This window comes from Aythya marila, assembly GCF_965140915.1.
Source record: "Aythya marila genome assembly, chromosome: 2".
Lineage (NCBI taxonomy): Eukaryota > Metazoa > Chordata > Aves > Anseriformes > Anatidae > Aythya > Aythya marila.
In genome coordinates this window covers 146478315-146500115 of record NC_139043.1, presented here as the reverse complement: position 1 = coordinate 146500115, position 21801 = coordinate 146478315, and the positions used below count along the sequence as shown (strand labels likewise).

General features: G+C 42.4%; 1 protein-coding gene across 1 annotated transcript; it reads left to right on the top strand.

Annotated features, from left to right (window-relative positions):
• The first annotated feature begins 715 nt into the window (after window positions 1-715).
• Window positions 716-21563, top strand: LRATD2 (LRAT domain containing 2). The gene is made up of 3 exons (XM_082753868.1): window positions 716-857; window positions 1224-2108; window positions 13789-21563. Exons 2-3 carry the CDS (start codon window positions 1229-1231, stop codon window positions 13812-13814), a joined length of 906 nt encoding a protein of 301 aa, XP_082609994.1. The 5' UTR covers window positions 716-857; window positions 1224-1228; the 3' UTR covers window positions 13815-21563.
• The last annotated feature ends 238 nt before the right edge of the window (window positions 21564-21801 follow it).

The following is a 21801-nucleotide window of genomic DNA, read 5'->3' as shown; positions in this document are numbered from 1 at the left end:
TCCTATATTGAAAAAGCGAGCGATCTCTTGGAGTCGGGAAGAAAAGAAATTAATAAAACTAATTACACGCTCCGCTCATGGAGGAATGAATCTAAGGCGCTAAGTCAGCCCGGGAGAGCCGGGCTCTTTGATTTTTGTTCCCTTTCCAACTTCCCTGTTCCTGCCCCAAGGAGGCACCTCCCGGCGCATCCCCCGGGGGCGCAGCGTGCCCATTCCCACGGCGCTGCTTTTTGGGGTTTTCCACCTCCTCCCAGCGCCGTCCCGAGCAAACTCCGGCTCCCAGTCCGGCTCCCAGTTTGGCTCCCCCCCTTGCAAACTGGAGGGTTGGGTTGCTTCGTGGCACCGCTCCCTTAAAGGGGCCGGGTGCGCGTGTGAGTTTGGGGGCGAGCGTGTTGCACACGCACCCGCAGCCCAACAGCAGCAGCCTCCGCTCGCGCGTCAGCCTCGGCGGGGAGCAAAGCGCTCGGCATGTAGGAGAGAGGAAAAGAAAAAAAAAAAAAAAGGGAAAAAAAAAAAAAAGGGAAAAAAAAAAAAAAAAAAAGGTGCTGGGAGGAGGAAAAAAGGAGGGGGGAGGGGGGGAGGGGAGAGGGAAATTAAAAAAAAAAAAAGAGCTGCCTCTTTAAATGCTGGGGGCTGAGTCCGCAGCCCGAGCCAGCCTCCCTGCCTTTGGCCGTGCCTCTTCGGCGCTTGTTGCACAGCCCCAGGTGCCGGCAGCGCGGCGCTGGGGCGCTGCTGCTGTTGGGGGGGGGGGGGGGTCCGGGAGGGTCCTGGAGGGGGGCCATGATCCTGCCGAGCTCCGCGCCCACCCCCAGCTCGCCCTAGAGCCGCTGCCGGCGCCGCGCAGCCTTCCCCGGAGGGTAAGTTTGGAGGATCCCGGCGGGGAGGGAGGCTGAAGGAAGGGGGGAAGGCTGAAACCTGGGGGGGTGAACTCCTCCGTCCCCATCCCGGACTTGCGTTTTCCTCCCTCCTTGTGCCCGTTGCGCTCCCGGCGCCTTCCTCTTCCTCGCTGCCGGCTAACAGGTGGCGGTGCTGCCGCCTCTCCTGCCCGGGCAGGTGAGGGGAAACCGTGGCCACAGCCTTCATCTCCCTCCCCGAAGGGTCTTGCAGGGGCTGTGTTGCAATAATGAGAAGTGGTGGGGTCGGGGGGTTGTGCCCTAACCCCCCCGCAGCCCCTCTGGATGCTCAGCCCCTTTCACAGCCCCGCTGTGTGTCTGTCGTTGCAGCGGGCATGGGGAACCAGGTGGAGAAGCTGACCCACTTGAACTACAAAGAAGTTCCCACGGCTGACCCAGCGGGTGTGGACAGGGATGAAGGACCCAGGATCGGGGTCTCGTACATCTTCTCAAATGATGATGACGAGCTGGAGCAGCAGCAGGAGTCGGGGCACGACCTTGGGGGGGAGCACCCAGCCCTGCAGCCCTACGATCCCCAGCTGCACGAGGTGGAGTGCTCGGTCTATTACCGGGATGAGTGTATCTACCAGAAAAGCTTTTCCGAGGAGGACATCCTGCCAGAGGAGGGTGATGAAGGAGGCCAGGGACACCTGAGCACTTACACCCCAGAGAACCTACTGAACAGATGCAAGCCGGGTGACCTGGTGGAGTTTGTGTGCCAGGCCCAGTACCCGCACTGGGTGGTCTATGTTGGGGATTTCCAAGTCGTGCACCTGCACAGGCTGGAGGTGGTGAACAGCTTCCTCACTGATGCCAGCCAGGGCAGACGGGGCCGCATCGCCAACCAGCTGTACCGCTACAAGCCCCTCAGCCCGGCCACAGTGGTGCGCAACGCCCTGGAGCAGGTGGGCTGCAAGGACCGGGACCTGAGCTGGAGAAACTCTGAGTGTTTCGCTGCCTGGTGCCGCTACGGCAAGAGGGAGTTTAAAATCGGCGGGGAGCTGCGCATAGGCAAGCAGCCCTACCGCTTGCAGATCCGCCTGGGCGACAAGCGCAGCCACACGCTGGAGTTTCAGAGCCTGGAGGATCTGATTATGGAGAAGAGGAGGAACGACCAGATTGGTAGGGCTGCTGTGATCCAGGAGCTCTCCAGCCACCTGCAAGCCGCGGAGGAAGAAGATGAAGAGGAGGATGAAGACCATCACCACCATCCAGGTGCTCGGACTGCTGTGGAGTAGCAGCCTCAGCACCACCATGCTGCTTTAGGCTGGGTGATGGGGATTAAAACTGAAGGCTGCGAAATTGAGCTGTTATAAGCCCTTTGGGCCGCTTCAGTGCAGCTTCATTCCAATCACATGTGAAAGGAAGGGGGAAAGCTGATTAAGTGTCTGTGCTTTAGTGCTTAACTCCTTCAGTGCTCGATGGTAAAACCACTGACTTACTTGTAGAGGATAAAACTCAGGGCAATTCTACCCTCCTGTACTCCCACCTCTTTCCCTTCTTCTGTGTTAGCCTTTCCCTCACCCATCTGTCAGAAAGCCTAACCCTGCAGGATGCTAAATGCCTTTGACATCTACTTATCAGCAGAAGTTGCAAGTATTTCTTATTATTAAGGAGCCAGCAACTTCCAGGATGTGGCCATGTAGCTGAGTGCATGTTCAGTTGGCAGCTGAGAAGCGTGAGGATGTTGTTTTCCTTTCTCTGCCCCTGTTTCTCTTCAGTTGTGGCTCCTGTTGGTCTTGCAGCAAGCTACTTGCTTGCTCAGTACAAGGCTTCATGAATTGCTAGCCAGCCCACCCCACCAGAAGGTGTAAGGAAGAAATCACTGACTAATAAAATGGCTTTGATGTTCCTGGTGCCTTCTTAATTAATAAGAACTTGCAGGTGGTCTGAGGGAAGCTCCTCACTTGCTATCAGTATGTGATTTCTGTCGAGGACAGAGGAGGTTTATTTATTGCTGACCGCTTCTGGAAAGGAGGAAGTTTGCAGCCCCTGTTATGGAGGCTGTGCACTGGTGTGTGCTGGGGCTCCTGGAGGCAGGTACTGAGCTACGCCAGAGCTTGTTACTGGCTGCCTGGCTTCCCTGAGAGCAAATGGCAGAGCTTCTGATGACATCTGTGGTACACACTGGCAGTAGAAGCAGGTTGTTTGCATGCACTGGCATGTCCCAAGAGAGAGGCCTCTTGACCAGGTGCCCCTGGCTGTGAGCATGTCACAGGTTCTGCACCAAACCCAGCTGTGATGGGAGGAAGCAAAGATGGAAGGCACTGCAGGCAGGGGGGTTAGGGTGTTCCTTTCCCTTTCTTACCACAAAGCAATTTCCCCTTCATTAGGGACTTTGTTTTCCCTTTTTTGCTAATTTTTATGGTATGCAGCTGAGCTATAGCATTAAAAGAGGGGACATACCTCCAGAGTCATTGTGCAGGTCCCTTGTTAAGAGGAGGAGATGGGGGGGAATGTGGAGCTGCCTGCCTTGAATGTTCCCTGAACTTTGTTTTCAGCTGTTGAGCTGGCCTCCTGCATGGGCAGCACTGTCAGGTCTTTGTCCTGGGATCTGAAGTGTGTAAGCAAACACTGATTTGGAGGCAGCTTATAACACAAAATTCCTTCCCCTTAAAAACACAAAAGCGAAGAGGTGAACTTGAAGATAAGCTTGAGTTCATTTAAATAACAGCAATTAAGTGTGATGTAAACTTGAAGCATAGTTACTACTGTCTTCCCTGTGGTTGTTTATAGTTATACCACAAATAGCAAAGTACTCCATGTCCTTTCCACCCCCTGGGAGCAAAGTTTGTTGATTTAAGAATACGTAGATACCGGCTTTTGATTATTTGGGACTCTATGAAGCCACTTTGACAATGTAACCCAAACAGATCTGTGCTGTGCTTCCTACCTAAGACACAAGCTAGAAAGAAAAGCAATGAGAGGCTATTTAATCCTTGCTTCGGGTGGAAAAAGCAACTCTTAGGGTTATGCAAATACACAATATTCTCTCTCCTTAATGACTCTGTTCTCATTTTGGGCTGTGAAATGGCCAAATCCAAAGGATAATTTAACAGCAAGCTCCCTTAGAATGCTATAGCTCAGGTGTCTGTACTAGTGAGGTTTTTTCTTCAACACGTAGTTGAGTTATACCCATGTTAGTGTGGCTGTCAAGCAGGTGTGCAACCTTGCTTTAAAAGCATAATAACTGCCCCCATCTACCTGCAATAGGGTTAATATGTGGATGTCTGCACATTGGTTTAATACAACTACTGAACTGCTGAAAGGATCACTGTATTAGTCTGAAAGAATGAAAGAGTCTGTACTGACTGATATGAGACAACTGAGGTTATCTAGACCATAAGTAAATGTCTGGCTGTTGTTTCTTTGATACTGGAACCTTGTACATAATGAAGTTTATTTCACTGTGTAATATATGTATGTAAAATAATATTTTCTTACAGATATTTTTGAAAGTTTAAAAAAAAAATCCATCACAACCTTGCATTTGAAAGTAAGTTGTTATGCACATTATTTTCCAGTCCTCTGAATGGGTTTATTTTTCATTAGTGATCTAAAGTATATTCTAGGTCATAAAGTATAGAAACTGCTATAAATGTCAAATATTATGTATCTACAGGGTACTAAACAGTAAACTAGTTGTGAAAATATTTTTCCCTTGTGTCTGAAACATCAGAACTATGACACATAGCCATTTCTCTCCTTCTGAGATATCCTGCACAGTCTGGCTTTGTTTTTTTTCTGGTGTTTCCTTTCCTTTTTTTCCTTTGTTTAATAATAATAAAAAAGAAAAGGACCAAATCTGCTTGAGAATGGAGAGCAAAGCTTCTTTAACCAACTGAAATCATGTCTTGTGCTGATCTTGGTGCTTCCCTGTACCGGTCATGCCTCTGGGGATAAATTCCCATAAGGGCCTTAGCAAAGAATCCCAGAGCTTGCACAGCCTTGTTAGGATGGAGAGCTGCAAGGGAGCTTTCCTCACAACACAGCAGTCTGGCTTGCAGTCAGCTGTGTTATAAAACCTTACCCACTCCTCCAGCACATGCAGTTCAGGTGTTCAGCACTTAAAATGTTGCTGTTTGGAATATTTAAACTTCAAGTTATGGTTAGGAATTTATTCTGCCTTCTGCAATTCCATTATTTGTAAAGTGTTCTTTCTTTCTTTTCTTTTTTTAAGGCAAAGCAAACAACTTGGGGAGGTGGGGAGGGAGCAGGATTTTTTTGTTTTCTCAGATCCTCTGAAAGTGGGCTACCTCCTTACAGGGATTTCTAATTCCAACAGATAAAGATGCAGGCATTGAATCTTTAACAGGTGGGTCTCTTTTTCCCACCTGTTGATTAGGCAGTGTTATTTAATAGGTGCCACTAAACAGCACTGCAAACATTTCTAAGCAGTCTGGTTTTTAAAGCCATGGACCCATAATGAGCTGGATGCGAGAAGCGGGATTGCTGTAGGAGCACATCACAATGCTTATCTTCTTGTTTTTATTTGGCTTTATTCAGTTACTGTCTGCAGACTAGACTGCAATTTCTAGAGCTTGATTTTAACGAAAAAAAATCTCTTGGGAGAACAGACTTTTTTGTGTATGTGTATACTTCAAGACTTTTCCATAGATCAAAAAAAAAGAGGGAAAGATAATAGATAAAAGTGCTCTTCTCTGCAGCTCATTCTTTAAGGTAGAGAAATTCAGGTGTGATCCTTCTGTAGAACTTCTGGTTCAGCAAAGCCATAAGCCTATACTGAAGGCTGAAGTTGAGCCACTTGAAAATCAGAAAAACTATTCATATGCTTGAAGTTTAGTATATATTTACATTTCTTTCTGAGTAAGGGGCTGGAATTTTGATCTGAAGTCTCTGCTGGAAGCACAGAGGACTAGCATTGCCAAATCACCAGGGGAGAATGAGTAGTGCTCCAAAGGTTGCTTTTCAAAGGGCCTCTTGTCCAAACAAAGCTTGTGGAATCCAGCCCAAACTTTGGCCTCAGTCTCCCCCTGGAAATCTAGGAGAAGCAGCGATGCAGTGAGGGGTGAAAGATGCATTTTACATAGTAGTTATACACTAAGCTGGTGACTGCTTTCTGGTGTCTTTGTCTTGTCATGCTTGAACTTTCCCTTGTGTTTTTAATGCTTGAAGTTAATATAATTTGTTTTAAAAGCTATTTGATTGTGCAAACACTTAAGCATCTGTATGAATTTACCCATTTGGGTATATGTACTGCTACAGATAGGATGACTGCTGTGAATATCATTATGCACATGTTAAGGCTGGCAAGACTAAGCCCCAGATGTGTAAACGTAGCTTCAGCTTAGGAAATGTAGATGAGCAGTCTTATTTCCCCAGAGTATTGGTATGTTTGATGCGAATAATGTCTTGGAAAAGGCTTTATAGTAAAACCTACAATTATCCCTTGATTGAGTAATTTTAAAAACACAATTTAGACATTCACCTTCCATGGCAGTGAACACAGATATAAACTGAAGACTATTTCAGGTTTCTCTGATACTATGTGAATGCAAAGTATTGATTACAACACCACCAGAGCTCAGCTGGCCAACACAGTAGACAGTTGTAGGGTAGGCAGGGGAATTAAAACCAAAAGCTACTTCAAAACTATATTTTCTTACTAGGAAAAGTATATTCTTCAGACTGAGGGACCCTACGCTATGGAAGTAAACTTTCAATTATTTTGTATTAATGAAACCCCAAGCATGCTTGTTACATTTTGTTCTTTTAAATTCGATATTCCACTACAAGTACTAAAATACATTAATCACATATTACCTCTTTCAGATTTTGAACATAACAGTGGTTTTCTTTTTCCTTCTTTCTTCCTTTGGGTCTCACCAAAGGGTTGGTGAAGCTTGTCGTTGAGTAATTTGCCACCTCTGCTTTTCTGTCAATTAACCACGCCAACCATAATTCTAACAGCCATGTAGGAACAAATATTTTTTGAAAGCAAATTTTAATTTTATACAACAAATCAGAGATGAGTAACTAAGTAAAGGTAGAAAATGCATCATTTTCAACAGCAGCTTCTACTTGTAAGAAACCCACTGTTACTTATGTGTTAGCTTGGCTACTCTTATAAATTAATGTGCAGTGATAAGGCCAGCTGTAGTGTATAATGGGCTTAGACTTTCCAGATCATACTTTTCTTTTTCTTTTGTAACTGTGGATAAGAAGAAATCAGGGTAGCTTCAAACATCAGTGGTTTAGATGGTTCTTTTGCATTATTATTGAATTAAAAACTTTCTTTAAATACACACCTAAAATTTCTAATATTGTAATAATTCTTGGAATCATCCACAATAGTCAGTGTAATCACAAAATATGATTTTTTCTCCACAAGCATTATCTGTAAGCTGTCTTTTGTCAGTAAATGTTGAATTGTTAGTGCAAATATCTCTTCTTTTCCCGAGAAAGAAGTACAGATCATTGATTGTACCATTTCCTTCAAAATGAAGGGTATTGCATAGTAACTAAAAGAAATAAAAGATTTATAGTATCTTTTTCACTCTATCTTTCTTTTCTTTTCCTTTTTTTTTTTTTTTTTTAAATGTTGTGTTTTTTCCCTATCTTGTTTGGAAAACTGTAGCGATTTCTCTCATGATGAATACACCAGGCACAAAACAATCAATGTTTTCACTGGCTTCATGTGTCAGATCAAAATCTAACTCCTCAGTTGTGTTGTTGCCCAAAGAAAGACAATAAATAATCTCCGTACAAGGCCAGACCATCAGCTGCTTAATAGGCAATATCTGTATTAAATCTGATGAGGATCTGGCCCATAATTTAATTTTGAAAGTGGAAAATGAATTCAGTAGAAGATCATATAGTATTAGTTGGCACCCAGGTCTGTCTTGTCTGCCAGCAACTGCTAAAGGAACAGATGTAGTGTCTGTGAGAGGGAGAAACGAGAGAACATCAGAACTCATGGGGAGTTTTTGGAGATCTGTGAAACTGTTCTGTTTGTGTGATGTTTTATATCATGAAAACTCCGGGGTGGGATGGGATAAACGTGCTACCTACTAGTGAGTTAGTCACACCAGGCAAACAGTTTTCTTACTGAGTGTGATGAGGGTCATTTATCTTAGTAAGACATTATATCTGTGGAGTAATGGCTCTTAATTTGTCAACGCTGTCTACCATGTGCTCATCCACGACTACAAAAACATAATGCAACAAATGAACTGTACTTCTCCCTGAGGTCCTGGCCAGAAAAGGTTGGGTGAATCTCATGCAAAAGCACCAAGTCAGCTCAAGCAAGAATACATTGAGTGAAACCATCATGAGGAAATTTAGCTGTAACAAGGCAGACCTCTGCTGAAAGCACCAGTGGAGATTTAGTTCTTCTGGGGTTGAAGCTGTCCTTGACAGCCTTCTCACAGAGTGAGATAAAAGTCATGTAACAAAGACAGCTTCTAAGGCTCAGGGCTGCAGGTGGGATTCCACCATAGCATTTAATTTCTAGCTCTGGCATGGACTTAGGTGATTCTGAACAAGATGTATAAGGCACCCAGCTGTGCTCTGTGTCACTGCAAATGCCTGAATTTTCAGGTGTCTGATGCTACATCTGAAAAATAACACAAAGAACCAAAAATGTGAGACAGGTGACTAAATCAATATCCCAAAATCCCTGCTCATGTGCCACCTAGCATCGGAGGCCACTAAACTCTGAAGCTTGACTTATTTATTTGTACCTTGTTTTCAGAATCTTGAAATTCTGGGCCTTTTTCTCACACAAGTTTCTGCAAGTATGTGAAGCAACGTAACTCCTGTCTCCTCTCACAGCCTGTGCCTGTGGAGTGGGGGATCCAGTAAGTGGGAGCCTGCTTTACACCACTGTGGCTGCTCCCAGAACGGACGTGACCTCAGATACTGAAGAGGAACTTTTAAGAATTATGTTCCCTTTATTTCAGAGCTTCACACCTGAGGCAGAAATAAGTTTACATGAAATGCATTTACAGGTACATGAACTGTGATGAGGTTTCTGCCCTCCCAAGTGGCTGTTCTGAGCAGTTGGATTTTGCAGAGAGGTTATCTTATCGGTTCTCTCTTTGCTTTGCTCTGGATCACTTCCAGCAAATGCACTCATGAAAGTCCTCATCCCGCAAAAATCTGGAAGTGGTGGATGGGAATTTAAATCATTCCCTATCCCCAGGCATTAGAGGAATTCAAATTGCAGTCTTTCTCCTGAAACTATGTTCAAATCTTTAGAGTACTGTGTCAAGGAGTACCCACCACTACCATCTGCTCAGATTATCTTTATAGAAGAAGGTGGACTGAGGATCCAGTGGCTACAGAAGAAGGTGGATCAAAGATCTCATGGTCACTGATGTCAAGCTGATGTTGCCAGCTCCAGTTTCATTGACCAGAAAATCCATGCAGTGCACCTCAAGCCATTTCTGCTCACCAGCAAGATCAAGGAGAAAACCACCTGGACCCCTGTGCTGTTAGCCACTAGAGCCATGAAGTCACTTGTGATGTGTTCCAGGGCTCCTTGGCAGTGTCAACAGTGCCCACAGGGAAGCGCAGCAGGGAAGTAATAGTCTGAGGGCCTCAGCAGCCTCTCAGATTCTGTCCTCTTTTGTGCAAACTGCTGCACCTGCTGGCCACATATTGCTAGCTGTACTCCATGCCCAGCAGTTAGACAGGCCTCTCCCTAGCACCTGCCGATAGGGTGCTTCAGCACCTGATCCTCCTGATTGGGAGTCAGATGGAAACAAAGAACTCAAAGCACCCTTTGATGAGGAAGAGCAGGCAGAGCTCATTAGAAGCATCTGGAGCTTGCTAGAAATCAACGCCAAACAGGCAGTAAGACTCATTTGTTTTATTGAGTCACTCTAGGTTACCAAGGCCTATGGTCAGTCACTGCGGTGGAGCCTGAATTCATTGCTTGTATCACCTTTATCAGTGAAAATTAACCAGGACAGTTAAGAAACAAGTTAACTCAGGAGAATAGAAAAGTCTGGGTTATAATTTTTCATTGCTCCTGGGTGTCTTATGTCTTGTCCTATTCAGAACAAGCACTCTGGGACAAGCTCTGCTCTTTCTGTACAGTAGTTAGTGCAATGAAGTCTCAAGGTGTTTACATAGTATTAATCAAGTCCATAACCAGAGGGCAGGGGAAATGAAATGAGGATGTTCTGGACCATGAAATAGATGACTCACATCCCTGGAAAAGGTTTAATTGAGCAAAACAGGTACACAAGTGTACCTGGCTCACCACAGATATCAGACGGAGGAAGATGGGCCTCCAGAGAGAAGAATCAAGGCACCCTGACGGCATACAGAGAAATGAGTGCAGTGCTTATGTAAACAGAGTCTGTGGAGAATAAGTCTTCACGCACAACTCACGGAGAAGGCTCACATGGCAGGCAGCTGGCAGCACTCTTCTTTATAATGCTTCCACTACAGCCATTGGGCATGTCTAAGAGGGAAACAGCACTTTGGTGGGCATCTGAGCACTGGGTACACAGTGGCAAGCATATCTACAAAATCCCTTCCCCCCCCCCCGAAAAAAAAAAAAAAAAAAAAAAAAGGAAAATCTTTGATCCTATTTTTTTGTTTGTTTGTTTGTTTTGATTTGATTTTCCCTGTGCTTTTGTTCCTCAGCTCCTCAAGAAAGCAGTGCACTTACAAATGGGATGTGGAGGACAGAGAAATGTAGAGTTGTGGGATAGGCTATTGTGCACACCTAGTCACAGTGTCACGGGCTACAGCCTGTCTCTGGGAGTTGGGTTCCTCAGCCCTCACTGCAAATTGAAGAAATGAGAGAACCAGAGCCAGGCTCGCAGATAAATGGGCAGCTCAAGTGTTACCTGGGACGTGGTTTCAAATCTCTTCTCTGCCTAGTCTAGAACATGGTCTTGAACACGGAACTGGAGCAAATATGCTCACCATTAAGTTACAAGACCAGAGCTATTTGCCTTTTCTGTCTCAATGAACATTTAACTCATCAGATCAAAGCAGAAGAGAACTGCCAACAGGGAAGAGAAAAGTCTGCCTTAAGGTAGCTGACAGACTTGAGGTTACTGTGTTCCCTGGAGATGTAGGACACCAAAGTTACAGCTCTTCCCACAATCCAGGATTTTCAATGACAGTGACAATCTTTATCACTTCCATGGGATATGTACAGCACCACAGCTCTACATAAGCCAAAGAGTACTATGGTGGTATGTTCAGTGTAAGGCTCGCATGGTGTCTATAATATCTGCTTGAGCTAAGTTTTCAAGGGGGAGAAGTGCCCACAAGTCCTGGGCATACACACCTGCATTGTTTGGAGGTATTGGCCTGTATCTTTTATGCTCAGGAAGCCTAGGGCTCAGCCACCATACGTATCGATGAACCAGACTTTTGTTGGTATTACCAATATTATTACAAACCATGGATATGATTAAAAGACATACCCAACTATTAAGAAAGTAGTTTCTGTTTATCCCTAAGGATAAATAGTCTACTCTTTGAAGAGTTTTGCACATGCCCACCTCCAATAGGCCCTAACCTAGGTTTACGTGTTTATAGCCGTTGCGTGCACAGATGCATCTCAGATCCCCAAGTCTAATGAGTTCCCATCACATGAATTAATTATACTACAAAGCACAGGAAAGAAAGCCATTAAATCTTAAATTAAGTTATTAAATTAAAATATTACTGCAGAAATTCAATAGCAGCTTGCAACCCACGGGAAGTGACTCTGCAGGGAAAAATACCATTTGCAGGTGAGGTGGCACTCAGAGCACCTTACCATATTCATAGGGAGGAGGTGCTGACCCCTGCAGAGAAGCTGCAATTATAATGAGCCTCTTATCCAGGAAAAAAGCAGTTATCCCAATACATTTGTGATGGAAGCTGAGGTACTGAATAAGATGCTAGCAGGGTATAAATAATGAGGTGGTACACAGCCGCGTGTTGGAATCAAGCCACTAGAGCAAGATAATGGCAAAGGCACAAGCTTAACTTACATTGTGTGGTTCCTATGGGAAAAGGGGTGGGAGGATAATGCCACATGGAAAGCCGATTCCCCAACTTGTAGTGAGTAACATAACTCCATAGCCCTGCTTGTCTTTGTTCAAAGCCAGAACAAGCGGAGTTGAATTACTGCAGAGGTCTAACCCTAGGCACAAGGCTAGATTCCAGCTGAATGTGCTCCCAAAGTCTGAACATACAAAGGCCATTTCTGGCTTCACATAACTAAACCCATGCTGAGAAAGGGAAGAAGCTGCTGAATGCATGGGCCTAGATTCATCAAAGAATTTGAGCATTGTCCCACTGAAAAGGGATTTGAACTTACGCATGACTGCTCTGATAGCATGAGACTATCAAAGTGTGTGTTATTTGACATTTTACGGTGGTTTTCTGCTACAATGCAAGGCATATTTCATATTTCTAATTAAACATTTTAATATAGCACAGATTGTAAGTGTTGCATGGCACAACCTAGTAAACACACAAGATGAGGTTTTAAAAGGATGGGGTTTTTAAAGTGTTGTTTTAACCACCAACACCAACGTTTTTCAACAGCCTTCTGCTCTGCCCTTCCTCTCAGCTGCAAAACTTGTGGCAAGAACTCCTAACAGAAATGCCAATTTATACATCATTGTACAGCACTGTGCTTTGTGACAGGTCTGCTTAAATATCTTTCACTGAGATAAAGAAGTTGCAAAGAAAAATGGCACAGTTGTGAATTTCCCCTGTTTTGTAACTCTACACAGCCTGATTTAGAGATTTCTGAAACACTTTAATGCTTTGATTAAAGGAAAAAGAATTAAGTAAATTTCTCTGCTAATTTCAACAGAGGAAAATAGTCCCTAATAATCACATTTTGGTTTAAAGCACATTATTCTGTTACCTGGCCTGGCCTCTCACAAGCTAAATCTGAAATCAAAAGACTTTCCACTGCAAGTTGATCGGGGACGTGTTGTGCATAGCTTATCAATGGTGAACTGCAGCAGAGAAATGAGGTGACTTGTTTGAAATCAGATGGCAGTGAATGCCTCATAACTACTTCCTGCAATATTATAAGGCATCCTCCCTATACAGATTGGTACATGAGAGCTCTGGGCTTCTCACTAACTGGGAGTCTGAGGTTCTTTGAAGTCTGATGAGGCTGTCAGCTCCTCCCTGACCACAACAAAAAGGAACAACCTTTCACAGCCTGCATGAAAAAAAAAAACAAAAAAAAAAAAAACACAACACACATATATCCTGTGCAGACATATTTAAATACCATAACTCTCCGTAATTAATGTAATATATGTAATGTTCCTGTATTCGTAATGTAATATATGTAATGTTCCGTTTGTCCCACCATCTGTCATAATAAGTAATTAAGAGCTGGGACTGGGAGGCAGCCCTGGCCATCCAGTGGCCCCAGCATCCTAGGTATATCATGAGCTGGACCTTTCTAAAGATCTGCTTAGAAAGCAAAAGTATTGCTTTACCTCCCACCCAAAGTGCTCCCAGGCACTGAGGAATTAAAATAAACCCTCTGTTCTCCTTTCAGTTATGGCTTTTTCTAGTTTCAGTGCTAATTGCTCTGACCAGCAGCTTTGCTCGGGGAACCATAATTAGGTCTCCCATAGCCTTCTTTTTCAGCCTCTCCCTCTCTCCTGAGCTGATGTTTTCTGCAGCTTGAAAGGTCCCTCCACAGGCTTTCCTGTTAGCTCAGCTTCTTCCTCCTTCTTCTCTCAGGGTAACAGCAGGGTTAAGCCACAGCTCAGTAGCTCTAACAGAGCTACTGGAACAATAGCATTGTCACTTGAATAAAAACATAATGAAAAAAAAAAAAAAAAGTGCTTTCAAATAATAAAGAGATAATCAGAATGTCTTATTCTATGCTTCTTTACCAAATTTACATAGATATCATGAATACTTCTTCACTGTTTTCTAGGGCTCTTTCATCCATGTGAGTCTTGAATCCTCAGCACACTGGTCCCTCTTCAGAGTCAAGTTGGTTTTGCTATAAATCTTCTAGTCCTCTCCCTGCCACCTTCATGAACCATGTCATATCAAGATATGATATTTCCTCAGAAAAATGAAGTTTCTGAAGTCTGTGAAACTGTAATTCCTTCAGTGAATGCAAATCCTACAACTTCTTGTCTGACCCACTTAGTTTAGCCAGGTATGCAAAACCTGCAGGAGATAAATAAATTCATAACATTGATGAGCAGTCTGTGTATGTTCCAGATGCCCATAACATCTGTCCCTTTGCCAACTGGATGATGTTGAATAATCCATGACTTTGCAGCGTCACAGGTGCTCTCCCATGATGAATATCTGTAGCCTGATTTCTTAGAGGTAAAAGGCTCAGCTACTCTGATGAGTAGAGGTGCTGGTGTGTGTGTGTGCTCTGCCTGGGATTACAGTTCTGTTTTTGGTAGATGAGGAATCACCACACAGTGTGAATACTTACCTTTGACCAGTGCTGAATTAGGCACTCTCAGCCTCATGGTCTTGCAGATTCCTTAGTACAGGTATCATTTATTGGGCAAGGTGATCTATGCCAGCATCCTACTGCTGCACCCCTTCCTATATGAAACAGAGATGCTTGTTAGCTACTATTTCATATTCTTGGAATATATCATAGTTGACATGACCATGGAGAACAATTTGAGAGATTCTTTTATCATAGGAAATTGTCATTGAGATTATAAACAACTCTTGATGATAGTTGCAGAAATATGTCAAGGGGAAAAAAACAGATGATAACATTGCAAAGCAGCTGTGTCTTCTGTGTCAGGACCTTCAAAGCACAAGATGTTCTGTTTTCTTGGCCTTTTGGACTGCTTTGTTCCAAAGATGGTAAGGAACTAGAAGTTTTCTGCAACCTTTTGATGGCCTATTAAATAATCTTGTTCTTGTCTTTTAACAGCTGATATCTCAATGTATTAAGCTTGTGAGCACTTTTGGCTTCGTAACATGAAAATTTACATTGCACAGAAAAAAGTGTCTTTTTCTTATACTAATCAAGAAGATAAATGAATTTGGTCAGTTTGGTCACAGGGGAATTATTTGTAAGCCTCATGTTATCCAAACAAATGATTCACGTTATCTGACAATGTTTCCAATTATAATCTTAGAAAAAGGGACAATTTCTCTCAGAGTGAATGAAATCACCCAAGACTCCCTCAAAGCCATTCTATCTTTAGAGACTTAAACCAAAAACACTGCCCAGTTTGCTAGACCACAACTTTGAACCCATGTAAAACCCATTGCTCAGATATGATAACCTCTTACTCAGGCAAATATTTCTTGATTCTAACATGGCATAGTTTAATAACCCAGTATCACACCTATTCATAAAGTCATAAATAAACAGCAAAAAAAAAAAAAAAAAAAAAAATACACAAAAGAAATGGTAGGGGAAATTAGAGCTTGACAACAAGATTCATAAATGAAGTTTGCCAAGGCTGGATTTTTCTCTCTCTCCCATATAATGAGATCAGAGACCTTCTTATTCTCTTCTGAATCACAGATTTATGCATACAAATGGTCTATCTGTCTTGTAGGTGATTTCTGTTTCCTATTACAGCACTCTGCTTCCCCGAAAACAATATGGAACAATTCTAGCTTGTCTGCTAATTAAGTGTAAAGTTGTCTGAATTTCTTTATTAATACAAATTTTAATGTGCTCATTGAATGGAATGCATTGTTTCCACATGCTTCTGAGTTTACCAGACAGATTTTGCTATATTTGTACTATAATCTCTTCCGCTTCTCTACAGATGAGAAGGAAAGGCCCAGCCTATTGCTTATACAGAACATCAGTTTGTCAAGCATTTTGTGCATCCCTCAGGATTAGTGCAGCTATGAAATTGTATCATTATCATTGCCTGCTGCATTACTGAACCACAAGGCAGGGCCTGAGAGAATATGCATGCATGTTTACGCAATGACATTTTTAAGCCATGGTCTGCCTTTTCATTTCTTTACATTCCGCATACTAATCCAGCCCCAAAATATTCCAGGCTGGTGCCCAGAACCAGAATTTCCTTCTCTGTTTTAAACAAGGATTTTTCAGTTATTTAAGCTATTTCACCCAAACCCATTGTTTACAGATAGGTGAACTGTTGCTTTTTGCTTAGACACATTTACAACCTCAGAAGAGAGAGGCAGACTTGAAGACTGCTGTGAAGTGATTTAGATTTCAACCTTTGTCTCCATGGCATACCTTTGAAAAACAGGCCCATTGTAGACACAGAATTTGGCTCTGCAAGTGCTGAAACAGAAACAAAAGCACAACAGCAGTAGGGAGGTCATGTTTTTTTGCAATATCTGGGTCTTATTTAAGAATGTGGGTTGGCCTGTAAGCGCTTAATTTTAGGCAAATTTGTTTTCCACTTTGTTACACAAAACAAACTTCAGAGCTAAGTATGCACCAACCTGTTGGGAAATTCATAAGTCTATTAGAGAGGGAAACGTGCCTGAAAGAATACCCTTTAACATGCCACAGAAGTTACCATTCCTTTGGAAGACCTTAAAAAAATGCTCCTAAATCAAAAGTCTGTAAATGAACAATTAGCTAATAAAGCCTGGTCTCAGCATTTCCTGTTGTTCCAGCTCCGCCTTGCTGGGATATTGTGCTCTGTGCTCCCTGTCAGTCCCTACGGGCTGCACTGAGAGCCAGCACCGACACTTGCAGCTCTTGACAGGGTGCGACAATGCTTTTGGACACAGCCCTAAGCAAACAGCAGTGGCAAACTTTTCCAGCCAGCAAGGGAAGTCACCATGACGCAGTGAGCCACGCTCCCAGCAAAACCTGGCTAAAAGGGATTAACTCTTCCCAAAGCAATGCATTCTCACCTTCCCTAGTGTCCAAACCTGAGTGGAGGGCTCATTTACTCACCCCTCACTCACCCTTTCCTTTTCCATTCACTTGATAACAAGAAAAACAAAGAGTTCAATGCACTGACATGGTGTGGTTGTGGAGGGCACGAGCTGTTTCAAATCCCTCATGTACTTTTCCAGAAGCATGAAGGTTAAAGCAATGTTAACATTTAAAGTGTAAGGAAGCAGACTGAGGAAGCTTAGTCCCAGCAGCCTGGAAGCTTTGTTCATGTCCTGTACACTGATGTTGTGGCAGCCTGGAATGCTATTTTTAAATATGAAAATAGGGTGATTTTTCACACTGTATTATGAAATGTAATTATAGAGATAATTTCTTTAATTTATAGACAACTTGTGGTTGACATTTTTAAACTCTAATATGTAGCTCCTGAAAACCTAGAGCTGTAATGAGAATAAGTGGTATATAATGCTACCATTGGAAATAGAACAATTGAATGGGAAAAAAAAAAAAAAAAAAAAAAAAAGGAGTTTTGATATTTTCACAGAAATGTGTTTTGAATTTGTGGATGGTTTTGCCCATTTTTTTAAGGAGGGAAATTACAGTAATTTCCCTGCCACTCTTAGGACCGTTATTATAGGATACTGCAGTTAGGTTTTTGTGTTTTAATAAAGGAGCCCACCTACAAATGGGCTGAAATTTATGTTGTAGATTTTAAAGTATTATGTTAATAAAAATGTTTTTTAAATTTGAGGAAAGGATGACAAAACTGAATTGCAAGTATTTGAATTGCACTCACTGGTCTTTATTCTCTTTTGGCTGCAAATGATACATCCTACTGAGGTGGACACAAAGAGACGGAGATAGAGAAAATCAGTCACATTCCCTGGTATGTAAAAGCAAAATGAATGAAGTTTGCAGTGTGGACATTGATCTCAAGCAGTTGGTTTTGCCTTAAGAAATTTTCAAAAGTCCGATATCCTTTTAGACTCTGTGATAACTAGTACAAGCTGTTTAGTTAACAAACACAGCATTTCTCAAGTAATGCTGAGTGGGATTTCCACTGAAGCACCAAAGTACACCTCAGCATTTCTGATGGGAAACAAAAATACAGCAGAGCCAAACTTGTGTGGCATTTTCTAGCTGAGGCCAGATAGAAGTTACCACTAAAAAAAAGGGGCAGTTGGAAGATACAATTATTTATTGATAGCAGCATTCACTATTTCATCTCCATCTGTCAAAGGTTCTGCAGTGATGTGTACTAAGTCCAGCACAATCTTGAAGTTGAGATTTCTTCTTTCTCATTCCTTATAGAAGGAGTACCTGCAAATTGGAAAGCAGAATGTGGAGCAAGTAAGTGGCAGCACTGTTTGCAGAAATAAAGCCCTGGTCTGGGGAAATGTCACACTTGTCCTCTACAGCAGACCAGTGGCTGCATGAAGTGTCACCATGGATAATGTAAGAAGCATTTTGCCATTTATACATAAAAATCACTTATGTGTTGAGATCAAGAAGCAATTCCAACATTCAGATTTCGGAGAAATTGGCTGTCTCAGTTTAGTATTAGCAGATATAAAATTCAACACAATTTACCTGACTAAAACTCAGCAGAATTGAAATGCTCATCCATAGATATTTCCAGAAACATACCAGCTTCTGAATAACAAGCTGAGTGCTATGAATAAGGAGCAGAGAGCAAAGTGCTGTCTTTAGGCTCTTGCAATGAATTCCACTGGCTGTAGGGAGCCCTGAAACATTCTTCCCCTCTTCAGGAACCAGGAAACTGAAAACCCTTGTTTTCATGCATCAGTTAGTCACTAAAAGCAATTATGCTTTTACTGTTCTTTTAAGGATAATTACTACTACAATAACTTTATCAACCGGTAGATACTGCATCGGTTTAGGCAATGTTTTATCAATACAATCTTCCTACATTAAACAACAACACCTGTTGGCAGAACTGGGAAAATGTTCCTCCTTATTGAACAAGCTGTCATCTCTGATGCAGGCTTTAAATTAAGAGCAGAAAATGTTAATAACCAGTTATGTAGAAAGAGCATTTAGAAGACGTTATGTTGACCTGCTTTTTACAGCTCTGTCTGTTTACTTGGGGTCACTGCCTGTTGCAGAAAGGCGAGCCAATTTCTTCAGCATTTGGGGTTTGACAAAGTGAAAAAACTAGTCTGGACTGGCTGGAGTTGAAGGTTTGGGTGGTGTGGACTCACTTGTTTGCATTGGACTTATAGAGTCATTGAGCCACAACCAGGAGAACCATTTTAGTGGAAAGAAAAGTCACAACATATTCTGTGTAGACCTTAAACTATCATCTCCCTGAGATCACATCCAGGAAATCTTTAATGACAAGTTTTAAAAGCAGAACTGAACTGGACTATTTTTAATTCTGATCAACAAAGATAATATAAAATCCACTGTTTTGCACAGCAGAAGGTCTACCTGTATTTTTATTTATTCATTACTTTCTGCTAACAAAAAGGATTGTTGACTTCAGGAGAAATGTCTATATTCTCACACAGCACCACTACGTACATGTAAGAGAATGTAATAGTGAAAGGGATTGGACACTGATTTATAATAAAGGTGAAAGTACACAGTTCATTTTCATTGCTCAGGAAAGAACAAAGCAAACAATCAGGACTAAAAGCCAAGTTAATTAAATTCCAAATAACTTTCAGTGTAATAAGTTACAATGGTATTAGTTGCACAGGCTAGGAAATTTATTACTAAAAATAGCATTTTTTCAGTCTCCCTAGGTTTCCTCTGTACTTAGTAAAAAAAGGCGAGCACATCCAGAGGGCTTTTCAGCTCGTAGGAGAACTGAATCATTGTCTCATACGTACTCTATCTCTTTTTTTCTCTCCATATAAATACATATGTATACACAGACACAAAAAAGCACACATACACAAGGAAAGGTTTATATATATGTATATAAACAAATATGTCTCTGTGTGTATAGGATACATCCATATTTATTTGTATATGCAAGTGTGTGTTCATATGCACACAGTCCCCAACAAGCTGCACTCCTAACCCAAGGACCCTTGCTCACACTTACATCAGATAAATCCAGGCATGGAAGTTTGGCAGAGCTAATTCTGATTCTGCTCCTTCACTGTTTCTACAATTATGTTGCAAAAAAGAGCTGCTTCTGTCTTATACTGGTTTACATCATCTCAGAGTAAGGCTTTGGGAATAAAGCATATCAGAATAAAGATTATAGGGCTTTAAATAGAAGCTAGTGGCTAAAGAATTGATACATGGTTTAGCACACTAAATATTGTATCTGGGAGATAGGTGGTCACATCTTCAGCTCATAAATAAGTACAGCCCCCAGGATCTCAGCCCTCCCCAGACCAGCTAAGGGACTTGTGGAAGCCTCCCTTTCATCAGCATTTGGATCTCCCTGTGTGCTCCTGTGTACCACCTTTCACAGGGTCATCCTTTGCAACGCCCTTAGACCAGACAGATTTCTTCCTCCAGGCTGGGCTATGCCCTGGCACATCGGTCTTCTCCAGCTCTGAGGTGTTTGCATTGCAGCTCTGTTCTGAGCATGGTGGGGAATGAAACTCTACTGTTACCAATGCAAAATGCATGAACTTTACTGAGACAAACACACCCTGCTCAATGCTTGGAGACGGAGGCTTGGCCTCACACATGCAGAATATGGAGAATATTATTTTGGCTCTTGTTTGGAGGTCACTGCAGGAGTTATGCTAGCAAATAAATATATCCCACTGAATGCTGGTTACAGACAAGTTTGGACTGGAGCTACTGCACCTTTCAATCTGATAAACACAAAGCATTTCACCTTGTAGTTATATTACATTTATATTACAGTTCTCAGTGTGACTGTTATCACTGAGTTTCATTATCTTTGAATATTACCAAATATAACTAAACAGGTAAACTCTGTGTCTGCAGTTCTTCCCTGCATCAGAAACACCATTCACATCAACTATGCTGGGCTTATTTTACTGCAAATGCTTATCCAGTTACCTAATGCAGATCACAGGTTTTAAAGAAATTCCCGGTGATGGCTGAGGTTCCTAAGTAAAAAGCTCTGTAGCTGCACAACATTTTATCCCAATAAAAGTGGTTAATATTACATCAGTGTGGTTGCTATCTTCCCCTCACATTCTAATTATAAATCCAAAGCAGGCTGGCTAACAGAGAGCACCGAATTTTAGGTGACGCATACACCCCTGAAGTGTCAGCTCCACATCTTGAGCACACTCCCTAGTTTTTGTGTGGCAACCAGTGATTTTTAAGCAGCTCTGACTGCATTTGCTGTCACTGAGTGACTGTAGCAGGGAGGCAGAACATAAGAAAGCCATAGCTGCACTGGCCAAAACCCACCCTCATCCTTTCGTGCTAGTGTGACTGTTGGGCTTCAGAGATTATGTCCATTCAGAAGATTACATATAGAACTAAGAGTGTGTGTAGATACTATTTCCACTAGCCATAGCTGGAGCTCTCCCCATCTTTTTTACACTCTGAAAGAAGACAGCTCTGAGTTATTCAGTAGCCGTACATTCACTTAGTTTTACTGCAGAGTAAGCCTGTATCTGCTATAGAAAACTAAAGGCACCATGACAATTTACCCTGTAGTGTCTACACAGAAATTTACACTCTAGCAGCTGTACTTGGATGCTTGAAGAGTCATCACTACTGCTACCACTGAGTGGTGCTGGTTACTTCCAGTGACCATAAACAAAATGTGGTTCTAGTCATGGGAAAAGATACTACATTTTTTTTTCCTGCTTCTATGCTGCCCATTATGTCATTCTCCTCAGTATGAACTTTCAACTCAGGTTGTCTTACGCCAAAGCTTTAGTGCCTGAGAAAAGAAGAGCATCAGATTGATAAGGATGCTGTTCAAGTATAAAGGCGACCTCTTAGCTACAAAATAAACAGCCAGGTCATAGACTGGAGTAGATTCTTTGTAACTTCTCTGAAATTAGGAGAAGATGAAAAAACAGCCAAAACAGACTGCATAGATGGTAAACGCTCTAAGAAGTACAGGTTTTCTGAGTATATCTGAGATGACTTGATGAATACATCATGAGCTGACAGCCTAAGTGGCTTATCTCTGTGTCA

Coding starts and splice junctions, on each gene's coding strand:
- LRATD2 (XM_082753868.1), top strand. CDS start 1,229: ATGGGGAACCAGGTGGAGAAGCTGACCCACTTGAACTACAAAGAAGTT. Junction 2,109..13,788: donor AGACCATCACCACCATCCAG/GTGCTCGGACTG, acceptor ACTGTTTTCTAG/GGCTCTTTCATCCATGTGAG.